We start from the raw sequence: 27181 nt of genomic DNA on the forward strand, positions 1-27181 counted from the left end.
ACAACAAGAGCTTAATCAAAATGATTGATGCTTCCCATTTCCTTTTTTTTTTCAGTAAGAAGCAGTACAGATTGTGAACAAAGAAAGATATATAGGGACATATCTGGAGTGGGAAACAATAAATATTGCAGATGAGAAAAGATAAAAATGAAGAATGACCACTATCAGGATGTACCTTTCCTCATTTTCTTACATTTATGCTTCACTAATTATAGAAATAAACTTATAAAACTTTCATTTGTAAGGCTGGTCAGTATGTTACACATTTATCAAACAGGAAATATCAAAGGAGATGAACAATTTTTTAACAATTGAGAGACAGGGACAGTAGTGTTTTTACATCCCATGTCATCCTCTTGGAGTCCAACACAGTGCCTCTTCTTAGCCACAAAAACATAGATTCAGATATAAGGAAGCCCAGGAGGGTCTACAAAAGTAGCAAGTCTTTCTAGACTGCAGGAATTTAAAAAGGGAAATCACATGGGCAATAAACTAGGTAATTATTCATCCTGGTTTGCCCAGGATAGTCCATAGTAAGGAATGAGCACTCCCTTCTACTACCAGTGTCCCAACAATTATAATGGTAAATTATGTGTTCACCCTAGCAGTCAGGTAACTGTGGGTCTCCTTAGTCAAGTTATTCTAGTTTAATCCGAAACCATGGGCCATTTGAGTTTGCAAAAATGATACTTAATTCTCTTTAATAATCCCCAAGTAAGTGCCTGAGAATAGTGATGAACCAAGACTGAGTCTGAGCTCCTCCCTGGACTGCTTTGACCATACTCTTTTGACCCAGCTCTGCTCTGCATTTGTAACTGAGAGGATATGAAAATGTCACTCAGGCTACTAATTTCTGTCCAACACATGAGCAGAACAGAGGATTTATAAATATTTAACATGGTAGGATAAGCAATTCACTGTATTTTTGAAATGCTACTAAGGAATATATAGTGGTGAATTAAAACTCCCATTATGTACATGGAAGCTTCTGCTACCTACAGAATAAAGGAATATTCTAAAAATTGTAGCATGCTGAGCAACAGAAAACTACCAGCAGCAAAAATATGACAGCCAACTAGCAGATTTATTGTTAAAAAAACACTAAAATTATTAATTATTCTAGGAGATAGATTATTAGCTTACTTGCCTGCTCAACTCACACATGAAGTAAATTCAAACAAAGCCATTCTAACTTAATTATACTGTCCTCAATCTCTTTACCTACTTAATAGATAGTACTAAAAAACTAAAAAGCCATATGTCAATAATCTGCTTAATAAGCTGATAGGTGGAAATTTAGTCTTCTAATACTGATATCATACAAAATTCTGTTTTCCAATATTCATTTTCCCAAAATGTGTAACTGTCCAACTATTTTTTCTTACTAGGTTGTAAAACAAGCTTGTGATACTATGAAGAATAAGAAAGACACCTACAAGAAAAAAACAAAACAAAACTCAAACCACTATGATATAAAATTCTATTTACCAGAAGAGCTAAGGAATATTGTGACCTGCTTTATTGAGAATTATCTTATATCAATATTCCAAGAAAATAAACATACTTTTAAAAAGTATGAAAATCCAAATATGTTCTCTAATCATATTCAGAATGAAGACATCAGAGAACAGAGTAACTTCTTTGTTGATTCAGGATTTTCAGAGGGCTTCAGTCTTTATTATTTTGAGACAGTAGGTATATTTGCCATTTCACTTAATTATAAGTGTCCTCTTTCTTTCCTGACAAAGGTGCCATTGGCTTCCCCATCCCTACCAGTTCTAACATGAAATATCTAAAAAGACTTCAAAAGAAATACTTTGGCCAGAGGTATATGAATATCTATATTCTCCTAAAATCTCACCAAAGTTAGCATTGAACACAGTAACACATACAGAAGTAACCAAATGGATTAGATCTACCTGGTAGGAGACAGGTTTAATTACTTGTTTGTTGACTCTGTCTCATAAAAGCATAGTACAGAAAGTATAAAGATGAATTAAGCCTGGTAATTTGAATTTACCGGTCATTTTGATTCTAGACAGAAGACAGTTTACTACAAAAAGTTACCTTTCCTTTATAACCTGATATAATAATCTTATGTATATTAACATTATATATATTAATTTTAAATTAAGAGTCTTGCTCATAATTTTCATTCAAAATCAAGACAATTTGACATATACTCAGGGAAGTGACAACCGAAACTTCTCCCACAGAATAATCAGCTAAGGGTTTTTACTGCCTTTTTCTCTGCTTTTAAAAAAAATTTTTAATAAACATTTTTTAAACTATTTTCATAGAATTTGGAAGAGTAAAAAATGTATGTAGACTACAATGAAAACTACAATAAAAACATTTCCCTGATAATTGAAAACTTTTTTCTAAAAATAGTCTCTAAAATATTTCATGCTTTGTTTCATGCATATTCAACATAGTTACATACTTATTTAAAAGACTATATACCATTTCAGAATGAAAATTTTGAAATATAGTGACTACCTTTCCCTTTCTTCGCCAGTCTCATCCAAGACCCATGCATATGCAAACGAAGATTTGCCAGCCTTTTTAGACTCTTGTTCATACTTATGCATAGTTCTTTTGTTTACATTACCCAGAAGATAAAGCAAATGGCCCATCAGAGTACTTTTCCCAGCATCAACATGACCTAAGGAAAATTGATTGAGGATTAATACTAGATACATTTTCTAGATGTTGTTCACATTGAGGCATTGCAGGAATATGTAATTCAATAGTTCATGTCAGTGTTTAGAGTAATAAATACCAATTTTTATCAAATAACAGTTAAGATGTCTAAATGGAGGGAAAAAAGCATGTCTCTTTAAAGGGGGGAAATTTTCCTTTATTTCTGGAAATTAAGATTATCAATGAGATAGGCAATTTTCAAATGTTCACAAAATGAAAATGCCACAACCAAGTCTAATGACCTCTTTAGTGACTTGGCATTATTTCACCCAGAGTGACCTTGGAAACTTGACATTATGATGCAATGCCTCCTTGCTTCATGTCTATTTACACCCACAGAGAAATGCAGAGTGGAACGAGTTTCCATGCTGCCACTAGAAAGTTTCTGGGCTTAAGCAGTTGACTGACAATCCAGAGGAACAAAGGGCATTACCAATGACCACTAGGTTGAGGAGTTGCTTCCCTCCTTGCCGCTTTTCCAGCTCCGCTTTGATATCTATTTGTTGCCTCAGCTTGCTAGACTTTTTCACTGGTGTCGGTGTTGAACTCTGCTCTTCTGATGCTTGAATGGTGTGGGATGGAAGGGCTGATTTAGAAGCGGTCTCAAGTACATCAGAAGAAACAAGGCCGGTATCTTCACTAGAATGTCCTTTTTGAGGTGTGTGGAAAATATGACCATTTTCTTCAGCAGTTACTCTACAGAAAGCATAGATAGGAATAAAGTGCTTCAAACAATTCGACTGATATCCTATAATGTCAGAAGGGCAGGGAAGTTGTCTCTTCATATTCCTTACACTTGCAGACCAAAAAATGATCTTCACTAAGTGGCTAGAGTCTGTTAAGGTGGAAATGATAAGTAGCTAGACCCAAACCACACAAATACATACATGGAAGATCCCAAGAGAAAAACAGACGACCAAAAACTAAGATAAGAAGAAAATATCCCATAAAATAACTGAAATTCAATGTGTAAGCCCATAGCTTAGCCATACAATCCTATCAAAACAGATGGCATAAAGGAGATATTTTGTAAAAATTGGCATTGTGTTCCTGGAGATAAATCAGTACTAAAAAAATAGCTTTATCAGTTTTATCCCTAACTCATTCCTCCAACCAGACAGAGACTTACAATTTTTTTTGCTCAAACACTATCCTTAAGGGAGATATTGCTAAATGTGTACATTTTCTTATTACTTTTGGCAAAAGAGTTTTAATTCATTAATTCAACAAACACTTGATTCACTAAAAACTATATTAACATATACTAGCACTGATGTTGAGAAGAAAAGATAAGGAAATGAAAAAGTTATCAACTGATCCCAAAAGCTTACAATCTATTGAGGAACTCAGATATGTAAAGTAGAAGCAATACCATCTAGCTTAACTTATTTCCTCCTTGACAATGACATTGCCTCCAAAAGTAAACACTGATCTTATTTCTTCGATAGTTCTTGGACTATCCTCCATAGAAACTATAACAGTGCTATGCCATGGATAGCTATAAAGGATGTAATCTAATCAACCAGACTACGATTTATCTTACCTTTCCTTCACAGAATTAGGACACAGAATTAGGACAAAGAACAGGTTAAATTGCAAGTTATTAAGAATGAAACCAATTACATGTGACTCAATGTGGATCTGGCAGAGAAGAATTACATACAGAAAGCAGTTTACAAAAATAACTTAAGGATTGCAGCTAATGGAAATGTATACGAACAGTGAATCTGCCAATATTTTCTTCTTGCCCACAATAACAAAAACAGATTCATTGTTCCCCCTCAGGGTGTTTTTACATGCTCAACACTGACCTCCTCCTACGCCTCAGGAAAAAATCACATTCGTTATATTTGCAACTTCATTAAAAGCCTCATATTCATTCCCATTTTATTTGGTTTTGCAAATCTCCACTAACCAACTTTGGTGTTCACTTTTTAACACTGCTTAGACAGATTAGCTTCATCTCAAACTACAGGGAAAAAATACCAGTATGTGGAAAATGTTCCCATTCTTTTTTTTAAGAGTCCAACCAAGTTAAGTAAATCAAATTTAAACTATAATTTGCAAACATTTATTTGAATGACCACAGCTAGTTCTCTAAAACAAAAACATGATAACTCTGCATTTAGGGGAGTAAAAAAAAACCCTACAAATTACAATGAAAGTATTCAACCAGAATGACTAGTCACATCACAGAACCTGGTTCTGATCAGACCTGAGAGAAATCACAATCTCTGGCTGCAAATCTTTCTGTTTTCAGTGACAGAGGCTTTTCTTCAAAGGAAAGCTCACGCTAACTCCAACATGGAAAACAGATAAAAGCAGAACAGCTATGGCTGACACAGTGGGTTGAGGCCTGAAACTCAGCTCATCCACCCATCCAGGCAGCCCTGCTCAGGATAGGAAGAGCGTCACAAAACATGGCCTGACTCGATTATTTCATTTACAATTCAGTAACATGAAAGGTTTGCTTTTCTTTCACTTTCATAATAACATTCCCTTCAAGTAAATTTTAGGCAAACTGCAAATTAGTTCACTAAACTGTACAATGTTAGAGAAAAGGGTCAAAGTAATTAGAAAAGCATCGACGAAAGTCTGTACTTAGTAAAAACTCCTGCGTAATATGAAGTAAAAGCTAATGTTTTAAGATTTTGAAAAATCTCAAAGATGAGATCTAAAAATGACCATTCTGGGTTCAGGATTATAATTACTGACTGGTACAAAAGAAACTATAGGTTGGTTGAATATTTTTTCAGGTGCTTTCTGATATAATTTTGTAACCTTATCTACTATTTTAAAGTGACCGGTCTGTTTTTTTTAAAACCATCTTTCCAAGAGTGGGAATATTTCTACATGAATCTAGAGGCTTAATCTTTCTTTGAGAGTTATTTAAATGATACTGGAAAGCTAATAATTTAGATTGAAGAGGTTAAGCACAGAGTTATTTGTTCTCTATGCAAGGTTCTAATGATTTTTACTTACTGCACTTTCTAGAGAAATATTTACTATCTTTACTATTAGTGAAGAAAAAGTTTGCTGTTTCAGTTTCTTCTAAGAAATGCATTATTCTTTCTTTATAAGCTGCCACTGGGAATCACACTATGTAGAAATCTATGATGCTGAAATCTTGACTCAAAAGTGTTTATGTTTCTCTGTGCTTTCTTGAGACCAAATCAAAACAACAGCCTAAGTATTATCCCTACTATAAATGTCCCCCCAAAATCCTATAAAAGTATTTGAAGTAAATATAGCTTGGTCCTTGAGCAACTATATGCATTCTGAGTATCTCCATTTGTACTTGCAGACCTTTCACATTCTGATGACGTCTCCCACAGGGCCACATCAAAATATTGGCTCACAGGCTGCCTTTTACCTTTATATTATTTCCAGGTTTATTTTTAAAATAAAATGTATTTCTCCAAGGACTCTGATCAATAAATATTTAAACAACTATTCTACGAAAGGAATATGATGATGAACATTAATGGTCCCTGTCCTCATGAAGCATATAGTCTTGTAAGATTTTGAAACGCTTGCATTATACTTGTAAAGCATAGAGGTGGGTTTCTAAGAATTATTTACTTATATTTACTATTTATTTTTTTCTTGATCATTTATTACCCATTATTTTTATAAATATTCACATAGATAACTATGCATTTACTTCTAATATATAGATTAATATACATAGACAAGTCTAGAATCAAGCCTATTTTCTCATTCCCTTTTCTTTGTACTATGCTCATCTGCATGTTGCTTTCTAAACCTTCTGCATAAGATTATAAAATCCTTAGAACAAGGAATTGTGTATTCTATTTATTTTTTCCTCTCTCAATGAAAATAATTCCATAATAGGATTAAATGGCACTCAAGACATGAGAATAAAAAAGGTACTTATGATTCTTACAACCCAACCTTCATTCAGAGAGAAAAGACATACATTGAGCTTTTTGTTACTGAATCAGGATTCAGAATTATTTTAACGGGCTAAAGTTACTCAAATTAAAAATTAACGTTTTCATTCATTCATTTAACTAACATATACTGAATGCCTACTATGTCCTAGATATGGACTTCTTTCCCTCACTAAATTTGAAATCTAATGAATAAAGTCTTGCTTCTATAAAATAAAACAAAAAAAATGAACTAGGTAATCATTAACATTCTTCCCAACCAAGACTCATGGATACTTCTATTAATTTACATAAAAGAATGTTGTAAGGGAGAAAAAAATGGCTGCTGAGTTTGTATTTCCTGAAATTGGGGGAAAAAAAATCCTCTATTGTTTATATTTGATAATAGTGTTTCATGTCTGATAGACAAAATATATATAATTTATAAATAATAGATTTAGGAAATGATTGAAAAACCTGAAAACTTTTAAAGAAGTTTAAAGTTAATGTCTTTAGGGGAACTAAGATCCCACATGCTGCACGGTGCGGCCAAAAAAAAAAAAAAAAATTAAAGTTAATGTCTTTAAACTGTGCTGTTATGTCTCAAGCAACCCACTTTCCTTGTCTATAAAAACTCCTGAGAGAATCCTAAAGACTGTGAAAAGAAAGAATAAATGAGTGCTACTAAAGTATGACTTATTATCATTTCTCACTAGATATTTGCAATTCTAGGTAAGTTTTATTTTATATTTTGTCTTTGTTATACTGATCCATTTTATTCAGTATGAAAATCTAAAAGAGTTTAAAGATAATAGTAAAAAAATTTTAATTAATGATTCCTTGATTCACCAACTACATTTAATTCCCAAACACTGCTTGCTTACACCATCTAGTGGCAAAGGATTCCCTACCTCACAGTGCTAGATTTCACAAAATCATAGGTTTTTAACGTTAAAGTAGCTATATTTAATTTGTATAAGGAAATTGACAGTGAGGTAGGTTAATATACATAGGTAAGTCTAGAATCAAGCTTAATTTCTCATCCCCTTTTCTTTGTACTATGCCATACTGAGGACCCATTATACTTCAATGATTATATTATGCAAAATTGAAATAGATTCTCTTTCTTACAGTCTAACAAGAAGACAATACTAATTTCAAAAAAGGGGGGAGGGGTTAAAAACCTTACCCAGGCACTTCAAATCCCATAGTTTGCTTCTTTCCAGATACAGTCATTTTAGCAACTTTTGGCACAATTTCAGATTCACTTCGAGATGACTGGGAATCTATTGATTTTCCTAATGAAAGAGTAAAATATAAAAGTCTAGTTAATTCAAATTGATTCCTAGAAATATTTATTACACATTAAATACATATTATGGTAATTTTCACAGAATCACATCTTTATACGTATTTTTTCTCTAAAAAATATTCAGTGAAATTTTAAAATGCTGAAAGAAATTCTTCTGTCACCCTATTCTGGGAAATCCCCCATTGTCAGGACTCTGCTGTGCTTAACCTCCACCAAATCTCTTCCTAATTTTGAACTGACTCTTAAGTTTCAGTATTAAGAGGTCACAAGGTGGTTTCTGCATTGAGCCTCATTCTGACATTATACCTAGACCCTGTATCTCCCTCTCCTACCACACCCTTTCACAATACTAAAATTGTCCAGTCAGTTAGCAGATGGCTAAACTATTTTTAATCGTGATACCTACAAACTGATGAGCAAGTTGAGAGGCTGCTGAATTGTGCTAGATACTGCATATATTTTACTTGCTCACAATACTAGACTTAGTAAGATATTTGATATCTCCACAGAATACGGGGGAAGAAGTCAACATAGAAAAAGTAAATTAAGAACATGAAGGAGAATAAATTACGAGCTAGATCAAAGTAAGACTTTTATGCATTTGATCCTTTAAAAAATATATATGAAATTCTTCAGAATGTATCTTTATTATTTTCAGTAAGAGTACCATCAGGATTGGGTCCACATAAAACTGTGGAAACCGCATTGCTACACTGGTAAATATATATACAGAAATTACTTTTAAAAATTAGAAAAGATAAATTAATGTACATAATTCATTCAAAATGTTTGCTATTTGCTTACTATATGTCAAGCACTACGCTGGAAATATAGTGGTGAACAAAAGCAGACATAATCCTTGTACTGAGAGAGCTTACAGTCTAGTGGAGAAAACTGATCACAAAAAATAAAATTACGACTGTTATTAGTGTTATAGTCTGTATACGGTACTATCAGATTTGGTGACAGGGCACATGAATTAGAGTGCTTCCATAGGAAAATGAGAGTTAAGTGAAGACACAAAAAATGAGCAAGAATAAACTACCCAGAAAGGAAGAGCATTCCAAACAGAGAGTAGCTGTATGAGGGCCCTGCTGTAGGAGGCAGCATGGCCTTCAGAGGGAGTAAAAGCAGAGGGGAGAGGGAACATAGTTAAATGGAGCTGAAGAGGGGGGCAATGGCCAGGCAATGCAGGACCTTTAAGCCACAGCAAAGATCCTAATGCTTTTTCTAACACATCTGGAAGCCAACAAAATGATGTAAGAAAGTGGGGGGAAGGGAAAGAGAGGAGAAGATAAAACAAAGGGTCAAACTCAAAGGAGAAGTCTGGGCTGGAGCATATATTTATGATTCATCAGCACATAATTAGTTGTTGAAGGCACTGACATAAGTGAGATCACCAAGGGAGAGAATACTGAGTAAGAAAAGGAGTGGTCTCAGGACAAAGCCTTGGAAGAAATTCAACCTTTAATCACAGATAGAGGACAGCAAGAAAGAGGACAGTGAGCCTACAAAAAGGTGACAGAGGAGGGCCGGGGAGGATGGTGCCCAGGAAGCTAAGGGAAGTGGCATCACCAGAGTCTGAAGTTGCTGTTCAGTCAAGTGAGACGACTGAAAACATTCACTAGTGACACGATTCCTTTAGATAAAGGTCATTGGTAGAGTTAGCAAGAACCATCTGAGAGAAGTGAGGGAAGGCAAAGCCAGAATGGGTTAAAGAAAAGAAGGTGAGAAAACAGGCAGCAAGTACATGTCCACTATCTCTTACGCATAATTCCAAAATCCAAAAGCTCTGAAAAATTAAGGTTTTTTGTTTTAACTCATTTGGAAGCAAAACCTGACCTGGACTAAAGTGAAGCTTTTTGTAGCCCTTATTTATCCCATTTAAAGTGGAAAGCCATACATTTCAGTGCAGAAATAACAATGTGATGATTAAAGGGTGCTGCCCCAAATTCCACTGGGGTGATCATACCACAGACGTTAATGCTTTTCTCAATCCAAAAAATCTGATTTCTGAGTCAAATCTGGTCCCAAGGGCTTTAGATAAGCAATTGTAGATATGGACTAATGACCCTCTCAAAAAAATCTGGTTGGAAAGGGAGGAATGTGGTAGAATGGTAGCAAAAGGGAAACATGGCATCATCTGATGGAGAACATAAAACTGAAAGGGCTGGCTGAAAATATCAGGAAGAAAAAAGATCATGTCAGATATTTTAGAATTTCTGAGAATGTAGAGAGGGATGGGACATAAAGCACAGGTAGAAACTGAACTAAAATAGGAGAAAGGCACTTTTACTGTAATAGAAGCCAGATCTCAACATTCTCATACAATGTTGAGAAGCTAGAAGATGAAAACCCCTGACAGTTAGCTTCTATTCTCTCCGTAACATAGCAACAAGTTACCTGGTGAGACTGAGGGTGAATGAGAAAAGTAAAAAGACTGGTGAAGCAAATACAGTTTTCAATAATCTTTGCACAAAGAATGAGTTGAATACACACAAAAACAGGGGAATCGTTGGATAGTATTGAGGGTCCATTTAAGACCTGCAATAACGAATCTGCAGTGGAATCCATCTGCCTATCCATGTGGCTTTTTCCAGCAAGGTTCAGCCATTCAGGAACATGCACAGAGAAGACACTGACTGCTTCATTCAGAGTGAAGTTTCTACCCAACAGGTACAAAAAAAGGGCAGAGTAACAAGGTGGTTGAAGGTACTGGCAACAAAAGGGGGGAAAGTTATTGAAATGATAAATAATGAGCTCTAAGCTGAATTAAACAAATAAAATAACAAAGGAAGAGTACTGATGTACTGAAAGAAAGTTGAGGGGTCCAAAGGTCAAGAAAAGGTAACAATGTAAGAAGTACAACTAGGTGGCTGTTGTCAGAATGGGACAAGCGGTTTCATGATTTCGGAAGAGGCGGAGTTACAGTGAATTGCTGAGGAGAGGGGAAGGTCACTGGAAATGAGGGGGTCAAGGAACTGCAAGTCCAGGCCGCTGGACTTGTTTCTTCACATTGATGCACAAGCTATGATCATGAAGAGTTTAGGGTGTAGAAGAACACTGTCAGCCAGCTTCCAAAGTCTTGATGAATAAGGAAAAGTAACCATGAGATTGTTCAGGAGATGAGAGCAGTGAAGAGTAATAAAAGGCTGGTTCGGGCAAAAGACAGAAACTTCAAAGGAGCAGAGATGGAAGGGGAGAAAAGGAAGGAGGGTGGGTGAAGGAATAATTGTTGGAAAAGGCAGAAAAGAAAATAAAGTTGACCTTCCAGACCCTGGGGTTTGAGAGGATATACATGAAGTAAGGCAAGGAAGTAGAAAAAAACACTAGGAAAACAGATTGAGAATTGTGGAGGGGTTTGATTTCCAGGGTAAAAGCAGTTCCAAAGTTCTAGCAAAGGTAAAAAAGAGTGAGAGGTGAGTGAGTGATAAGGAAGGAGGAAACTGAGAGCATGATGGTGATGGTGATGGTGATGGTGATGGTGATGGTGATGGTGATGGTGATGGTGAGGGAGAGGAGGGGGCAGGGCAGTGGTGTGTGTAGGTGGGGAGAACACCCTGACTGATAGAGGCATGGCAGACTTTGGCCTCTGTCAAAACAGGGAAAAAGAACCGTAAAGCATAAAAACGTCTCAGTCCAGGCTATACAGGGCTAATCCCCACTTCCTATTAAGATTAATTTTAATACCTTCTATTTTGTGTGTAAAAAATCCCTTGACTCACTTATACATTTAGTACATTGAAATACTGTTAATGTTGACTTTTTTAAAAAAGTAGGTAGATCTTTAAGCAAAGAAAAGTCACAATATGAACCTGTAATATTTCTGGGGATGCAGTAAATATATTATTTTTCATTTCTGGTGATCCTATCTAGAGGATATCAAACCTCAAACCTAAGATGTAGTATTTCAAAAATTTGGTTATGTAAATGAAAGTATTTTTTAGAGGAAAAAGTACTACAGATCTGAATATAACCCATTAAAGCAATGGTTCATAAACTTTTTTATTTAGGTCAGATACCCCTTTGAAATAGCTAATGAAAACAATGGGACACTCTTGGCAGAGAAATACAGCACACACAAAATTTTGCATGCTATTTCAAGGGGTTCAATAATTCCAATCCTAGAACCCTCCACTTGAGAGATAACCTTGATTCAGGCTATTTTGGAAATATGTTAATTCAATTTGATGTTCTCCATAGTCAATGAAAACATACATTTAGTAAATTTTCCATTAAGCTGTTATTAATGGCAATGTGACATACTTTGACTTATCCAACTGCATTATACAGTCCCCCTCGTAACTAGCATCATGCTGATGACAGGCAAAATCTACTGACAGGTCAGAAATGAACTAATAACTAAAATAATCAGTCATGGATCAGTAAGAGATACATATATCCATCACATAAAAGTGTAAAATGTTTACTGTATTCCTTCATCTTCCCCAACCAAATAACAAATTCATTTTCTGTATAACAACCTCAAGAAACTGAGCACTGAAAGTCCCAAAATAATGGCAGCATATGGAATGAGTACTGGATGCAAATAAGGAGCTTGGATTCTGATTCCTGCTCTGCCACTAATTAACTGTTACCTACCTTACAGCTTAAACAGTTCATTTAATTTCACTAGCTTCCGTTTTCTCGTCTACATAATGAAGTAAATTAAACGGTTTCTAGTTCTGTGGATGTATGTGTCTGTGACTCCCAAACCATTAAGGTGTCCTTTAAATCAAATAGCCTACTAGAAGGTTAAAATGTGCCATTCCAAAGAAAAGTACCAATGTCCTCCCCCAAGTCATGTAAAACCCACCCACCAAATCATAGTCACCAGAAAGAAACATGTTCTGAAGATTCATATATTAGTGATTAATATATTAGTGATTAGTGTTCAGTCTCTAGTAGGATGAAGAATTGATCATCTTTTAGATTTTTCATTTGGATGAAAATAACAGCTACCCAGTTAATCAAGTCCAACCTGCTTGTTTTGTAGACAAAAAAAACCAACAACAACAAAACCAAGGAACAAAGAAGTGACTTCACCTTAGCAGCAGGGCATGTACTTAATTAATCAGCTCACCTACCTGTCCACTTCTCCTTTCTCATACTCCATTTGTCTCTAAAGCAACACTTCTTCTACCCCTAGTGGTTACCCCTTGCTGGACTACTTCTTCCAGAATTCTACTGTTTCCTTCCTGGGGTTAAGATCTAAGCAGCAAAATCTACTTGGCTCTGTCTCTTGAATATGAAGTTATCTAGGTCCCTTTCCTGAAGACATTTTTCAATGTATATTCCTTTGTAAAGGATTCAAAGCCAAATTTCCCTAGCACCACACGACTGTCATAGACTTGCTGAATTTAATGAAACTTCCTGCTTACATATCCACAAGATTTACGCTCTTTCGACTAATTCCTTTGGTCTTTACAACACAATCAATATTAGACTAACTAGCTCTTTGAGGATAAGAAATGCCTCATACACCTGTCCACATAGTACAAAGCACACAACACAGTGCTCTACTCACAACAAGCATTCAAGAAACAGAGTTTAATGATCAACCCCTAAGGGTTTAAGTTTTGAAACCTTGAGTTGATCTCTATTGTTTTTGCAAGTTATCTTAGTTCTCTTCTTAAGGCAATAACCTCAATTTACTCTCTACCTACTTCCTGCACTTATAATCAGCCACCTTGGACTTCCCTGGTGGTGCAGTGGTTAAGAGTCCGCCTGTCAATGCAGGGGACACAGGTTCTATCTCTGGTCAAGGAAGATCCCCTATGGCACGGAGCAACTAAGCCTGTGCACCACAACTACTGAGCCTGCGCTCTAGAGCCCGCGAGCCACAACTACTGAGCCCAGGTGCCGCAACTACTGAAGCCTGCGCCCCTAGAGCCCGTGCTCCACAAGAAAAGCCACTGCAATAAGAAGCCCACGCACCGCAACGAAGAGCAGCCCCCGCTCGTGGAAACTAGAGAAAGCCCGTGTGCAGCAACGAAGTCCCAACGCAGCCATAAATAAATAAGTGAATGAATGAATAAATAAATAAAATACCAGCCACCTCCTAGTGTTTAGAGCGCTGGGTTCTAGAAAGTCCACCTGGCACTTCCTATGGGCACTCTTGTACGCTTTCCTGCCAGGAGGTTTTTATATGCTCTTTTTTACCTTCACAGCAACCACGCAGAATGGGTATAATTATTCCTACTTTACTTTAGAGAAACTAAAGTTCAAAACAGTTGATTTGCCAAAGATTATGCAGCCTTGGGCAGTGACAGAGCTGGATTAAAAAAAAAGGTATGAATCATATTTTTTTCTTTGATGTGGACCATTTTTTTTTTAAAATCTTTATTGAATTTGTTACAATATTGCTTCTGTTTTATGTTTTGTTTTTTTGGCCCCGAGGCATGTGGGATCTTAGCTCCCTGACCAGGGATCGAACCCGCACCCCCTACATTGGAAGGTGAAGTCTTAACCACTGGACCGCCTGGGAAGTCCCTCAAAGAGTTTATACACTATTCTGAGACAATTATAAACACTGTGGAGATTAAGGTGTAGAAAGAATAAGCAGGAGTATTCTATGTATGCACCTGAGTAATTAGGAACAACTTAACAAATGAAATGAGATTTGATCTGACCCTGAAAAATAAACAAAAAGGAGGAGAAAATAACATGGAAAAGTCATTTGTAAGGGTTAATGGGGCAAATATTCTGAAAAAGACTGGGCAGTGATCAATAAATTTTTAAAGACTATATAACTGAAGCTTTGAAGGAAAGAACTCTTTAAAACAAAAAAGATCTTTTATAGATTTATTTTCAAGGACTATTTTCTCATTCAATAAGTAGAAAGTAAAACAATATTAAATATTCTAAATTAGGGAAGATAATAATTGAGACTATTTAGAAATGGGAGAGGCTAAATTAAGAAGAGGTAAGAGAAAAACCATAGAAACTTATATGTAATAATGATTTCTTCATAAAAGATGCTGCCATGTCTCATCAGTCTATAATTCCCTAACTTCTCCGTAGCCATTAATGAGGCATCCCCCACTCTTCAGTCCTAGGGTGCTTTAAACTCTACGGGTATCTTCCACCCTGCAGTAATCAGTTCTAGTCAGCATGGCTGGAAATCTAAGGCTCTGCCACCAAAACATTCACGACCTTGAGCCTTGACCTAGTCATCAAATACTCCAGAGACTGAGTTTATCCCATGTGCAAAATAAGGGTATCACCACCAATACCATCTACCTGACAAAGATTTTGTAATAAATATTATACTTGTAAAAGCACACCAACTATTTTAAAATATTCTCAACAACAACAAAAAAGACCTTATTCTATGGAATTATCTCATCATTGTTCACAGAATATCCTTGCCAGAAAACTCATAAATCAAAAATAATTACTGAAGTTTGTGGTCAATACATATTTACTGTAAGTATCTTTAGTTTGACTGGATGTTGTTGCACCCATTAACCGCCTTTATTTTTTAAATGATTTTAGGCATTTATAGGAACAAAAAGTGCTAGAATAAATATGCACCTATTCACAGATAAGCAGTAACACAAAAAGTATACCTCACCTTGGCTTGAACCCAGTGGTTTTTTTTAATTCGCTTAAGTGTCATACAAGTTAAGTTTCAAGAGTACATACAAAAAAAGAGAAGAACATGCTAAGCTGATGTTCATCTGGAAAAGTAAATGTGAGAGAATGACCAATAAAATTTTTAAGTTAAGGATAATGATAGGGGACTAGAACTACCAAGATATCAAATATCATAAAGCTGAAGTAAGTTAAAATGTGGTAATGGCACAAAAATAGCTTGATGAATTAGAATAGAGCATCTGTAAATGAACCAATTAATAGTAATATATTTATGTTTGCTATACATAAAAATAAGAACTGAATCTTCTTATAGGAATATATAGGTTACACAGTTTTAAGTAGGAATTCAACATATGCAAAGAGATGTTTCAAATCAGTGGGAAGAGAATGGGTTATATTCAATATTGTATTGGGAATACTGGCTATCCATTTGAGAAAAAGACTCTATCATACGTTTATGGTGTTTCATACATAAATTCCTTGTTGATTAAAGATATGAAGAATAATATAAAAATATATTTGATTTTCAAATAAGGAAGACTGACAAATTTTACATAAAATTTTTAAAAATTTTCCCTGATTAAAGATACCACAAGCAAACATAAAAGTATGTGAGGAAATACATACAAGGGGTTAATATATGTGTGTGTGTGTGTGTGTGTGTGTGTGTGTGTGTGTGTGTGTGTGTGTATAAAGAGCTCCTACAAACCAATAAATAGACCAGTTCAAAATACACAAGTCAAAGAAAGGTGTGGCAGAGGAAACGGGGGTGGGCGGGGTGGGGACGGATAAGCAGGAGGAGCAAGGGGAGGACTGAAAAGAGGAGATGGTGGAAGGGGGGGACAAACGGAAAAACGGCACAGAGGAATAAGTAAAAGCATTTCTACTTTTTTTTATTAGCATCCAGCGTTGCAAAGGGAAATGGGGAAAAGAGCACTATCTGACACCGTTGGCAAGAGTACAGCCTGGTACAACCTTTGGCAGGGAGAAAATTTGATAAAATAAAAAACTTTACTATATACACTATATTTCTGGGAATGCATTCTACAGAAATACTAACGCTACTGTGCAACAATATATGAACAACATTGTTTACCGTGATGCTGTCTGTAATGGTGAAAAAACTGTAGATGTACCTCAATAAGGGAATCGTTAAACAAATTATGATGTATCCAAACAATGAAATAATTTGCTTCAGATAAAATAGTAAACCTACATGCTTGAAAAGAAAACAATAACACATTAAATGGGAAAAGCAATTGCAATATTATACAGCAAAGATGCTATATTATTATGTTATTGGCATTAAAAAGTCTACAAGAATATAAGTGAACTTTTAAAAGAGATTACCTCTACAGAGAGAGAAAGAGAAATATCGTATGAATCCCTTATATGAAGAATCTAAAAAGAAATGATACAAATGAACTTATTTACAGAACAGAAACAGAGACTCACAGACTTAGAGAACAAACTTATGCTTACCAGCGGGGAAGGGTGGGGAGAAGGGATAGTTAGGGAGTTTGGGACTGACATGTACACACTGCTATATTTAAAATGGATAACCAACAAGGACCTACTGTATAGCACAGGGAACTCTGCTGAATGTTATGTGGCAGCCTGGATGGGAGGGGAGTTTGGGGGAGAATGGATACATGTATATGTATTGCTGAGTCTCTTTGCTGTGCACCTGAAACTATAACAACATTGTTAATCAGCTTTACTCCAATATAAAATAAAAAGTTTAAAAAAAAAGTTATTACTTCTAGAGAGTGATACTAGGAAAGAGAGGAAGTGACTTTTCATATCAAAATTTACATACTTCTATGTTACAATGACTATGTATAATTTTTATAATTAAAAACCTTTAAGTGAGAAGCATATATATTAAAACATTTCAAAACACTAAAAACTTATTTCTATACTATTCTTCAGAGATGCTCTTGATTTTTTCTTATTTCATGTTTTGAAACAAAGGTACAAAGTTCATCCAATCAATAATTCAATGACAACTTTATATTCAGAATGCTCTAGTAAGGCTGAAAGTAATGCTCTAAACAGTTTTGTCTTTTGTGTTAAGTAACCCCTTGTTAGGCTCTGAGGCTTCTTGACAGCAAGGACTGAATCTTTTGGATTTTTCTATTTCCGCAACCAAAGTATGTGATACATGGCACATCATTTATACATGTCTGTTGAATGCTGAATTGAATAAACAAAATAATTTCCTAATAGCTCTTTCAATGCTCTAATAAATTCCTAAAGGAATGAAGGTGAAAACTAAAGGGAATTATAAATGTGACGTCTTTGAACATGTCATCTCTTACGGGGAAAAAAAAACATGGTCAAATCTATCCTGCTCTTCTCAGATTTTCTAAAGCAGGATTTCTCAACCTCAGGACTACTGACATTTTGGGCAGGATATTTCTCTGATGGAGGCACAGGGGTGTCCCAGGTATTGCAGGATGCTTAACAGCATCCCCAAAATGTCTACAGACAGAGCCAAATGTCCTTTGTGGGGCAAAATCACCTCCAGTTGAATACTGCTCTAAATAGTTATTAACAAAAGAATTAAATACATATTATACACCCAATAACCACTCCATGTCAAAATCCTCCAATTCAACTCTCACTTGAGAGTCTGGTAAAGTAGGTAAGACATAGACTCTGCTGCCACATAGCCTGGGTTGAATACAGGCCCTGCCACTTTAGTTATGTGACTTCAAGTAAGTCACTTCACTTCCCTCAGTGCCTAGTTTCCTCATCTGTAAAATGGTAACAATATTAGAACCTACCTAATAGGTATGTTAAGAGAATTTAATGAGTTAACACATGTTAAGTGTTTAGAGTAATGCCTGGCATATATTAAGTACTGAATGATTCACACCACATTGAATCTATAGACACAAATTACTCTCTGACAATCACATATTAATTCATGGTGGGGAGGGAAATTGTCAGCTGTATGACACTGTGCTAGGTATTGGAATAGAGAGATCAAAGAATAAGACATGATTCCTATCCTCAAGAAACCTTAAGTCTAATAGAGATACCACACAAACATTATTACAGTATGAACTGATATAATGCAGGTACAGTGACAGTGCATAGGAAAGGTACTAACCCACCATACTGGAAGAATTAGGCAAGGTTTCCTTCAAAAGATTCCTAATGAATCTTGGAGGGAAAAATAAGGAACAGGGGCTCAGGGAATGTGACACAATGCATACAACTGACAGTAGATCGGCATGGCTGGGATATAGGGAAAGAGATTAATTGTGTGAGACTTAAGGACAGAAAAACTGGCAACTCATTTAGGGCCACATATAACATGTAGGTACTTAACTTGATTTTGAAACATAAGAGTCACTAAAAGAATTTAAGCATTGGTATGACATACCATATTGTGCTTTAAAATGAATTGTGGAGACAAGACTGAGAGAAAGCACATAGAAAATTGTTGTACTGATATGCGTAAGGAATTCTATGAACTGACGTAAGATAAGAACGATGGCGATGGAGAAAGGGTTATTTAAAAGATACTACAAGGTAAAATTAGGAACGTTTGCTGCCGGAATGTATGTAGGAAAGTGAGAGAAAGAACAGTTCCCAAATTTTCTAGCAAGGAAAAGTGGATGCCTATGTCATTACCCAATAGAGAATACATTCCAGAGAGCTAAAGAAGTCTGCTGGTCAGGATATTGCTTCTCTTCGATAGTCTTTTATTCAAGTGCAAAATTAGAGCAGTCCATAGAGGAACTGCTTCGTCCTAAATAGATGGAGATTGCCACCAATATTTTGTGGTTTTTTAAACACTGCTTAGACACTATCTCGGGTCTTTAGAGTTTTTCAAGTTAAATTATAACATTTACTTGTCATGGGGGACACAAGATGACTAATACTCTCTGTTATCAGGTAGCTTTCATTCTAGATGTGATGGACATGTAGAATGACAAGACTGAAAGAAAATATAAACAAAGAAATTAAGAGAATTTTGCATGAGACCACAAGTGCTATGACTACAGCTGAGCAAGCACTAGAGCATAGGAAATAAGTAAGAGGGGCAAGCATGAGAGACAATATAGTAACAGAATATGGTGATGAATTAAATGTTAGGGAGGCAAAAAAACAGAGATCTAAATCCCTAGGGCTCTAAATTAGATATGAATATAGAACACATTGGATCTGAGATTCTTTCAAGACAAATAGAAATTGGATAGAAACCTGGATAATTGAGTCTGCAGAACAGAAGAAATGAGAGCACCATTAAAACACAAGAAGTAACTTGAGACCTGGAAATGGATGAAATAACGTACAGAAAATGAAAGGTGAGAAGGTAGCAAATGTCCAATGAAGGAATGCTGGCTAACAGAGCCAGGCAGAAAATAAGCGTTCACATTCCTTGTACAGTCCCTACATGGAATTGAGGTTCATGCAATCGTGCAAATTTGCAGGTTGTATTATTAAAGGTCATTTGGTGCAGTCCACCATTTTACAGAAGAAAATTTAAGTAGATTTCTAAAGATCACGTGCCTGGTAAATGGAGTCTTTTTCTCCAGGCTGTTTCCAAGGCACCCTCTCCGTTCTACCATGTTTCTGGTTGCATTTCCTCAGGTCCTCATGGAAGGGGATTTCCCAAGATAACCAAACCAGGTTTATTTTGAAGTTAAAAGTATACTAAACTTGCTCAATCAAGTGCCTCTATAAAATGTTAATGCTCTGTTCAAATCATGATTTTCTGATTTTTAGTATCTACTCAGATACTTCTGATAATAATGTTCAAATCAGTAATGCTGACTTCATTTAACGTTTGCATTTCAAAATCTCCTAATACAGTTACAGCCTAGCAGTTAAATCATTCTCAGCATAACAAAGAAGTTTCTATTTAGTACAATTTTAATTTCCAGTGGGAAATTACAAGGGTAGGCTAGTCTTCCTCTAATAACAAACATCTAGATACTATCTTCTTCACCTTTTGCTTATGCTCATTTTAGGTGGGAAACATGACATTTAGGGTCTAAAGCATACGTTATAGCATAATACTATCAATTTTAGGTCACACGTGATAATCCCAAATTCTTTTATTTATTTATTTTTTTGCGGTACACGGGCCTCTCACTGCTGTGGCCTCTCCCATTGCAGAGCACAGGCTCCGGATGCGCAGGCTCAGCGGCCATGGCTCACGGGCCCAGCCACTCCGCAGCATGTGGGATCTTCCCGGACCGGGGCACAAACCCGTGTCCCCTGCATCGGCAGGCGGACTCTCAACCACTGCGCCACCAAAGAAGCCCCCCAAATTCTTGAAAATGATAATTCCAGACCAAAATGATGTGACTTGAAATAAAAAACCTTTATTGTATATTTTGATGGAGCATATATTGTTTTCATCTGTATTGTAAAATATCAATATAAGTATGTGCCTTACCTCTCCAACTAACCTCTGAGTTCCAAGTGTATTTTTAAAACTTTTTCCACAAGATCCAGTCCAGTGGCCTAGTACATACTAGACACTCAAATATTTACTAAGATTACATAATCTGATATATGGAAAAAAGTAATATATTCTCTGAGCCAGGGATTCTCAGCTTGGGAGGAGAAGGTAGATCAAGAAAACAAGCACAGCCTTGCCCCCGCCCCCTCTGAAAATCATTGTCACTGACAGATCTGATGCTGACAAGAAAGTGGTATATCTCAGGTGTCCTGGGACAGAAAAAATTATTGAGAATGACTTATCTGGTATAAAACTAATTTTATAGATGAAGAAGTGAGGTTCATGTAAGTTAAACAATTTGTCCAGTTTAACATTCTTTGCAAATTATATCTTGTTGCCTGGTCTGAGGTTCATAACTAAAAAGATGTTTGAAGATCTGTCTCAAGTCAGGAAACTAGTTCAAATGACCTTTTAAGGTTCCTGCCCTCATACTCCTAGTTTTAAAAAATAACTACTTAGCCTATTCAGTGAGAATCTCTCCCCCACAATATATATCATTAAATCTCTAAATGACATCAGCTGTAAAATGTTTGAACATTTTAATACTATTAGCCACATCAAATAGGGTATTAGTTAATTAAAACTGTTCTCTAGGAAATAACATTCTTAAATCCAATTAAAAACAACCAAGGGTTATACCCCAATAAAGATGTTAAAAAAAAAAAAAAAAAAAAAACAACCAAGGTTTGTTTTTTGGTTTGTTTCACATAAAATCCATAACTAAACATGAGAGGATTACAAGGGACATTTTAAAAAATAAGCTTGTTTACCTGATGGCATTAAGTAATTTCAAATTTGAATAGGACCTATAAAGTAGTTTTTGTTTAAATTTAAAATGCCCTTTATAATTTTTTAATCAATATTTTTAAAGTAGTCTGTGGATCAAACTGGGACGTAAAAATTGACTCCACGTTTAAAAATGTGTGCTGCAGTTAGAAAATGAAAAAAGGGAAAACACAGGATACAAAATTGTATGTATAACTGTATGTACAAACCTTAATAACATAAAAAATAAAAATGCATAGGAAAAAAACTAAAAGGAAATGTGGCAAAACACAAGATTTTTGTCTTTGGGTAAGAAAATCATGAGTGGGACTTTCCTGGTGGTGCAGTGGTTAAGAATCCACCTGCCAATGCAGGGAACATGGGTTCGAGCCCTCGTCTGGGAAGATCTCACATGCCGCGAAGCAACTAAGCCTGTGCACCACAACTACTAAGCCTGTGCTCTAGAGCCTGCAAGCCACAACTACTGAGCCCGTGTGCCACAACTACTTAAGTCTGTGCGCCTAGAGCCTGTGCTCTACAACAAGAGAAGCCACCGCAGTGAGAAGCCCACGCACCATGATGAAAAGTAGCCCCCGCTCACCACAACTAGAGAAAGCCCACACGCAGCATCGAAGACCCAACGCAGCAAATAAATAAATAAATAAATGACAAAAAAAGAAAGCAAATCATGAGTGATTTTTCCCCTTTTTCTACATTAAAAATATATTACTTTGATATTTAGGAAAATAGTAAGTTAATAGGTGATTTGAAAGACTTCAAAAGGAAGAAATTCTTTTTGTATTTATATGGTTAAGATAGAAGACAAGTTTACAACTTAAAATCATTCAGATCAAAACACCCTGAGTTTAAAAAACATTTAAGGTTCTTTTTTTTTAAACTGAGGTTTTCCAGGTAAATACAATTTTTGCCATCAATCATTATAGTTCCTATAAATGTTTCAATATGGGCATACCCACAAAAATAAAGATTTTCAAAATTTCAAAGAAATGAGTGTTAAATTTTCAATGAAAAACTATTTCAAATAGAAAATCATTTCACTGAATCTGACTACACGTTTAAATTCTAGTTACCAGATGTACATTCAGAAAGCACACCAACTAGGCTACAAAGAATAAACCACTTCCTTCAATATTACAACCACACTGTGATTTCTTTAGTATGAATTATGTTTTCATTTTAAAACAACCTTCATATGGCATAAACTGCCTCATCAAATCCATTATGCAGTATCCATCTCCTATGACACAGAAGACAAAAATGTTGTATCCTAAAAAAATATTCACTGGGATCAGATTTCAATTTTCTATAAATATCATTGAGCCGGCAATCTTAAAAATTAAAAGAAACTTTTGATGAATAGATTTCAACCTTATATTGGGCTGGATTATATGCCTTGAAGTAGTATCCACAAAATTTTATAATCCATGTAATTAATTTAAATTATATTAGGACCAATAAGAGTTCTTGCTACTTCAAGAGTTAAGAAATAAAGGCAATACTATGTTACTAATAATTTTCCTTTAAAAAAGCCATTTATATTTCATTTTTAAATATTGCTGTAATAAAAATTTTGTTAGACCAGAAATAGGACAGCCTATAAAACAAAGCGTTTTATTTTACAGAATGAAACTGTATATACCAAAACCCTTTTTCAAAAAACTAGACAAATGTAGCAGTGTTCCTCACCATTCTTCCCTAGGCCTTCTGTTTTAACTTATTCTAAACTCTCCCTGAGAGCTCTAATCTATATCACCATCACTGGAATTATCTACCCTTAAGCATCTCCCTAACAAGTCCTGTTAATCCTTCATGTCTTAAGCTTCGGCATGATGTTATTAAGGGCAAAGCTAAGAATGTATATTTGAGAAATGCCTCCTCAACAACACAGAATAATCTAAATATAATGAGCTCCTACTGTCTGCCAAGAAATTCTATAATGGCTTCATTTAAGACTTCATTTAACATCAAAACTACCCTAAAAAATAAGAATTATTTTTATCCTAATTTTGCAAATGAGAAAACTGTGACACAGGATGTTAAGTAATTTGCTAAGGGCACACAGCTAACAGATAGGTGGTTCCACTAGAATGTAAATCCAGTCTACACAAGCAGCTGTGCTCTTCCAAATCACTGTGGAAACTAGCAGTGAGAACCGACAACTTCTAGTCATAAAATCAGAGAAACACTGAACATTTAGGTAGAGGAAAAGGCACAGTAGAAATAAAAGGCTCATAGTATGCATATGAGCTGAAATAAGGAAAAGAGTTAATAAGAACCTTGCTGAAAATTTCAAGAAAGGAGTCCAACTAGCGAGAGATGATAAATGATAATTAAACTGGCATTAATAGTCAAATTAAAGACATGAATTTTCATTAATATTCTCATTATTTAGGTGTCATTTACACCATTTTATTTTAGTGACTGTAAAATACACACATGTGCACACATACATGGGCCTATACAGATCCAATTTAATCCTTATTTCAACTTTGTCTTCAATTTCTTTCCTAAATTCTATCTTTGAGATTTTCAAGAACATGACTGTAAAAAGGGAGAGGCTGCTGTATTTGAATAATCCTAAACAATTTAAGTTTTAAAAAGATATACACAAAATGGGAAGGGGGAGGGATAAATTAAGAGTCTGGGATTAACATATACACACTACTATATATAAAACAGATACTACTATATATAAAATAGATAACCAACAAGGACTTACTGTATAGTACAGGGAACTATACTCAATATCTTATAATAATCTATAAGGGAAAAAATCTGAAAAGGAATAGATACATATAACTGAATCTCTTTGCCATACATCTGAAACCAACACATTGTAAATCAACTAGACTTCAATTTTAAAGAAAAAGAATTAAAAAAAAGATATACGGTAGGTCACAACCATCTCCACACTTCATCTTGAATTCATAATTGGGGCAAAGAGTCATTCCTAAATAACTTAAGAAAACTTAGTAATATCCAATATTATCCAATATCCAGAAATAACTCCATAATAACAAATGTAATGAACTTTAAAGCAATTAATAAAGGGAAGGAAAGGGAAACTAATATTGTTTTAAGATACTACTATATGGTACAAGCTGGGTTAAGGATAAATCATAATACTTTGAGATAGATAATATTTTTGCCATTTTAAAGAAAAAAACCAAGTCTCAGAGAAATCCAGTAAGTTTACAGATAGCAAATGAAAGAGCTAGATTACAAACTATAATCTGAGAGCTATCATCCTTTTCTACTATACCACATGCCACTAGTCAGAGCATAAAGTTGATGCATCTTTTAAATTCTAATGAAACTCTGAAAGAAAATAAAGTTCGACCACTTTTTACACTTTACACAGAAATAAATTTTAGAGGAATTAAATGTCTTAAATGTAAAAAACTCACATAATAGTTCTCTCAAAAGAAAACTGAGAATATTTATAACCTAGAGGTTAAGGTTTTTTGGGGTTTTTTTTAATCCAAGACTGCAACCTGGTAAGTTAAAAAAGACAGATATAATGGCATCCAATTTTTAAATTTTTCTGGAAAGATACCATAAATAAAGAAAATGAAAAGATCGGGAAAATTATTTACAATGCATATACTAATAAAAGATTAATATCTATAATACCAAGACTTCAATTAATAAGAAAAAGACAACCCAATTAAAAAATGGGCAAAGGATATAACTAGCAATTCACAAATTCAAATTGCAAGTGAATATATGAAAATATACTCAACTTCGTTAATGGTCATGGAAATGAAAATTAAATCAGCAATGAGACATTAACTTGTTACCTGTCAGACTGTCCAAAATGAAACATAACACCTCTCATAAAGCAAAGGCCATATCTATTTAAAGCAAACAGTATACCTTTAAAATAGCAATCCCACCACAGGGGATCTATCTGATAGAATCAAAAGCCCTAGTTTTTAAGGATATGTACACAGATGTTCTGTAAACAGAATAGTTCATAGAAGCAAAAATTGGAAATAAAATGAATATCCTTCAATATGGGAAATCTTGAATAAATTGTAGCACAGCCATACCACGGAATATTACGTAATTACCAAAAAGAATACATTGGAAAATACTCCAGTTGACAGTGTATTATAAGGAAAATGAAAATTATAGTACATCATTTTTTTACAATAGTAATAAAAAATCCCTCTATGTATATGTGTCTATTTTTATATATTAGATGAAAATAAAGAAATACATGGAAGAATCTATATCAAGCTGTTAAAAATGGCTGAGGAGATAGGTAATCCCCTCAAAAGAGCTTACATCAAAACATCATGAATGACTTAAAAAAAAGAAAAGTGAGTGGAAGTAATATAAGCCCCTCAATGCATTCAACTTTAATATAGTCACTTTTTATAGCACTTGTTCCTTAGATGGTAGTAAAAGAACACTTTATTTCTTTGAACTAAGTTCAGCTATCACTTGTTGAGCATTCTCTATGTGCCAGACACTGTGCCAATTGCATTACATGAGTTATTTTACTTACAGAAACTTGTCAGTTAGGTACTGCTTTCTCATGAATAAATGGTATTTTAACACTGCCAACCTATAACAGCATGCACAATGCACCATGGATACAATTTTCAGGGACACAAAGGTGACTGTCATCACAACAAGCTCCCCCACCCAAAAGGCATAATCGATCTCTGACTCTTACCTACTCTGTTAATGAATGAAAACATCAATATGAATATAAAATCCTTTCATGGAATATAATTGTCCTTTATAAACTAATGCTATCAATGCTATTATGATTCACAGTTAAATACAAGAAGTAAATTAGTAAGTCTTCCCAAAGGTAACTTCACAATGTGTACTAAAAGCATTAAAAATGCCTGTACCTTTTTATCCAGCAATACTACTCTAGAAAAATCTTTTATAAAATAATTGAAAAAAATGCACAAAAAGTACAAAAATGTTTACTGAAGCATTTTTGGTAAAAATACATTGAAAAACTTAAGTTCCTATAATAGGTATTTGGTAGATAAAATAACAATACTATGAAGCCTAAATTATTGGCATACCAAAAAAGTCTGTGAGTGGTTGCTAGGGACTAAGAAAGGGGGAAATGGATAGCTGTTGAATGAGTATTGAGTTTCAGTTTTACAAGATGAAAAAGTTCTGGAGATTGGTTGCATAACAATGTGAACATACTTAACACTACTGAACTATAGGCTTAAAAATGGCTAACCCGGTAAATTTTATGCTTTCTGTATTTTACCACAATTAAAAATAAAATTTAACAAAGTTAAAAAAAATTTTTAAGTCTGCAGCATATGATTAAGTTAATGGGTTAAAAAGTGGAGTGGTTCCATTAAAAAAAAAAAACTAATATTCCCTATACGTAGAAACACATACACAAATTATAAAAGATAG

The 27181-nt window shown here is 34.8% G+C and overlaps 1 protein-coding gene across 3 annotated transcripts in view; it reads right to left on the reverse strand.

The window, feature by feature from the left end:
* Window positions 1–27181, reverse strand: part of HBS1L (HBS1 like translational GTPase) — an 82516-nt gene that overhangs the window by 22492 nt on the left and 32843 nt on the right. The window contains exons 5-8 of one of the 3 annotated variants that reach the window (XM_079939525.1): window positions 16604–16726; window positions 7786–7894; window positions 3137–3399; window positions 2500–2665 (exon numbers count right to left, since the gene is read on the reverse strand). In XM_079939525.1, coding sequence (XP_079795651.1) covers window positions 2500–2665; window positions 3137–3399; window positions 7786–7894; window positions 16604–16726 — 661 coding nt within the window. The remainder of the gene's footprint in view (window positions 1–2499; window positions 2666–3136; window positions 3400–7785; window positions 7895–16603; window positions 16727–27181) is intronic. The other 2 variants (XM_079939527.1, XM_079939526.1) reach the window with 2 other exon arrangements.

Source organism: Stenella coeruleoalba (genome assembly GCF_951394435.1).
Source record: "Stenella coeruleoalba genome assembly, chromosome: 12".
Lineage (NCBI taxonomy): Eukaryota > Metazoa > Chordata > Mammalia > Artiodactyla > Delphinidae > Stenella > Stenella coeruleoalba.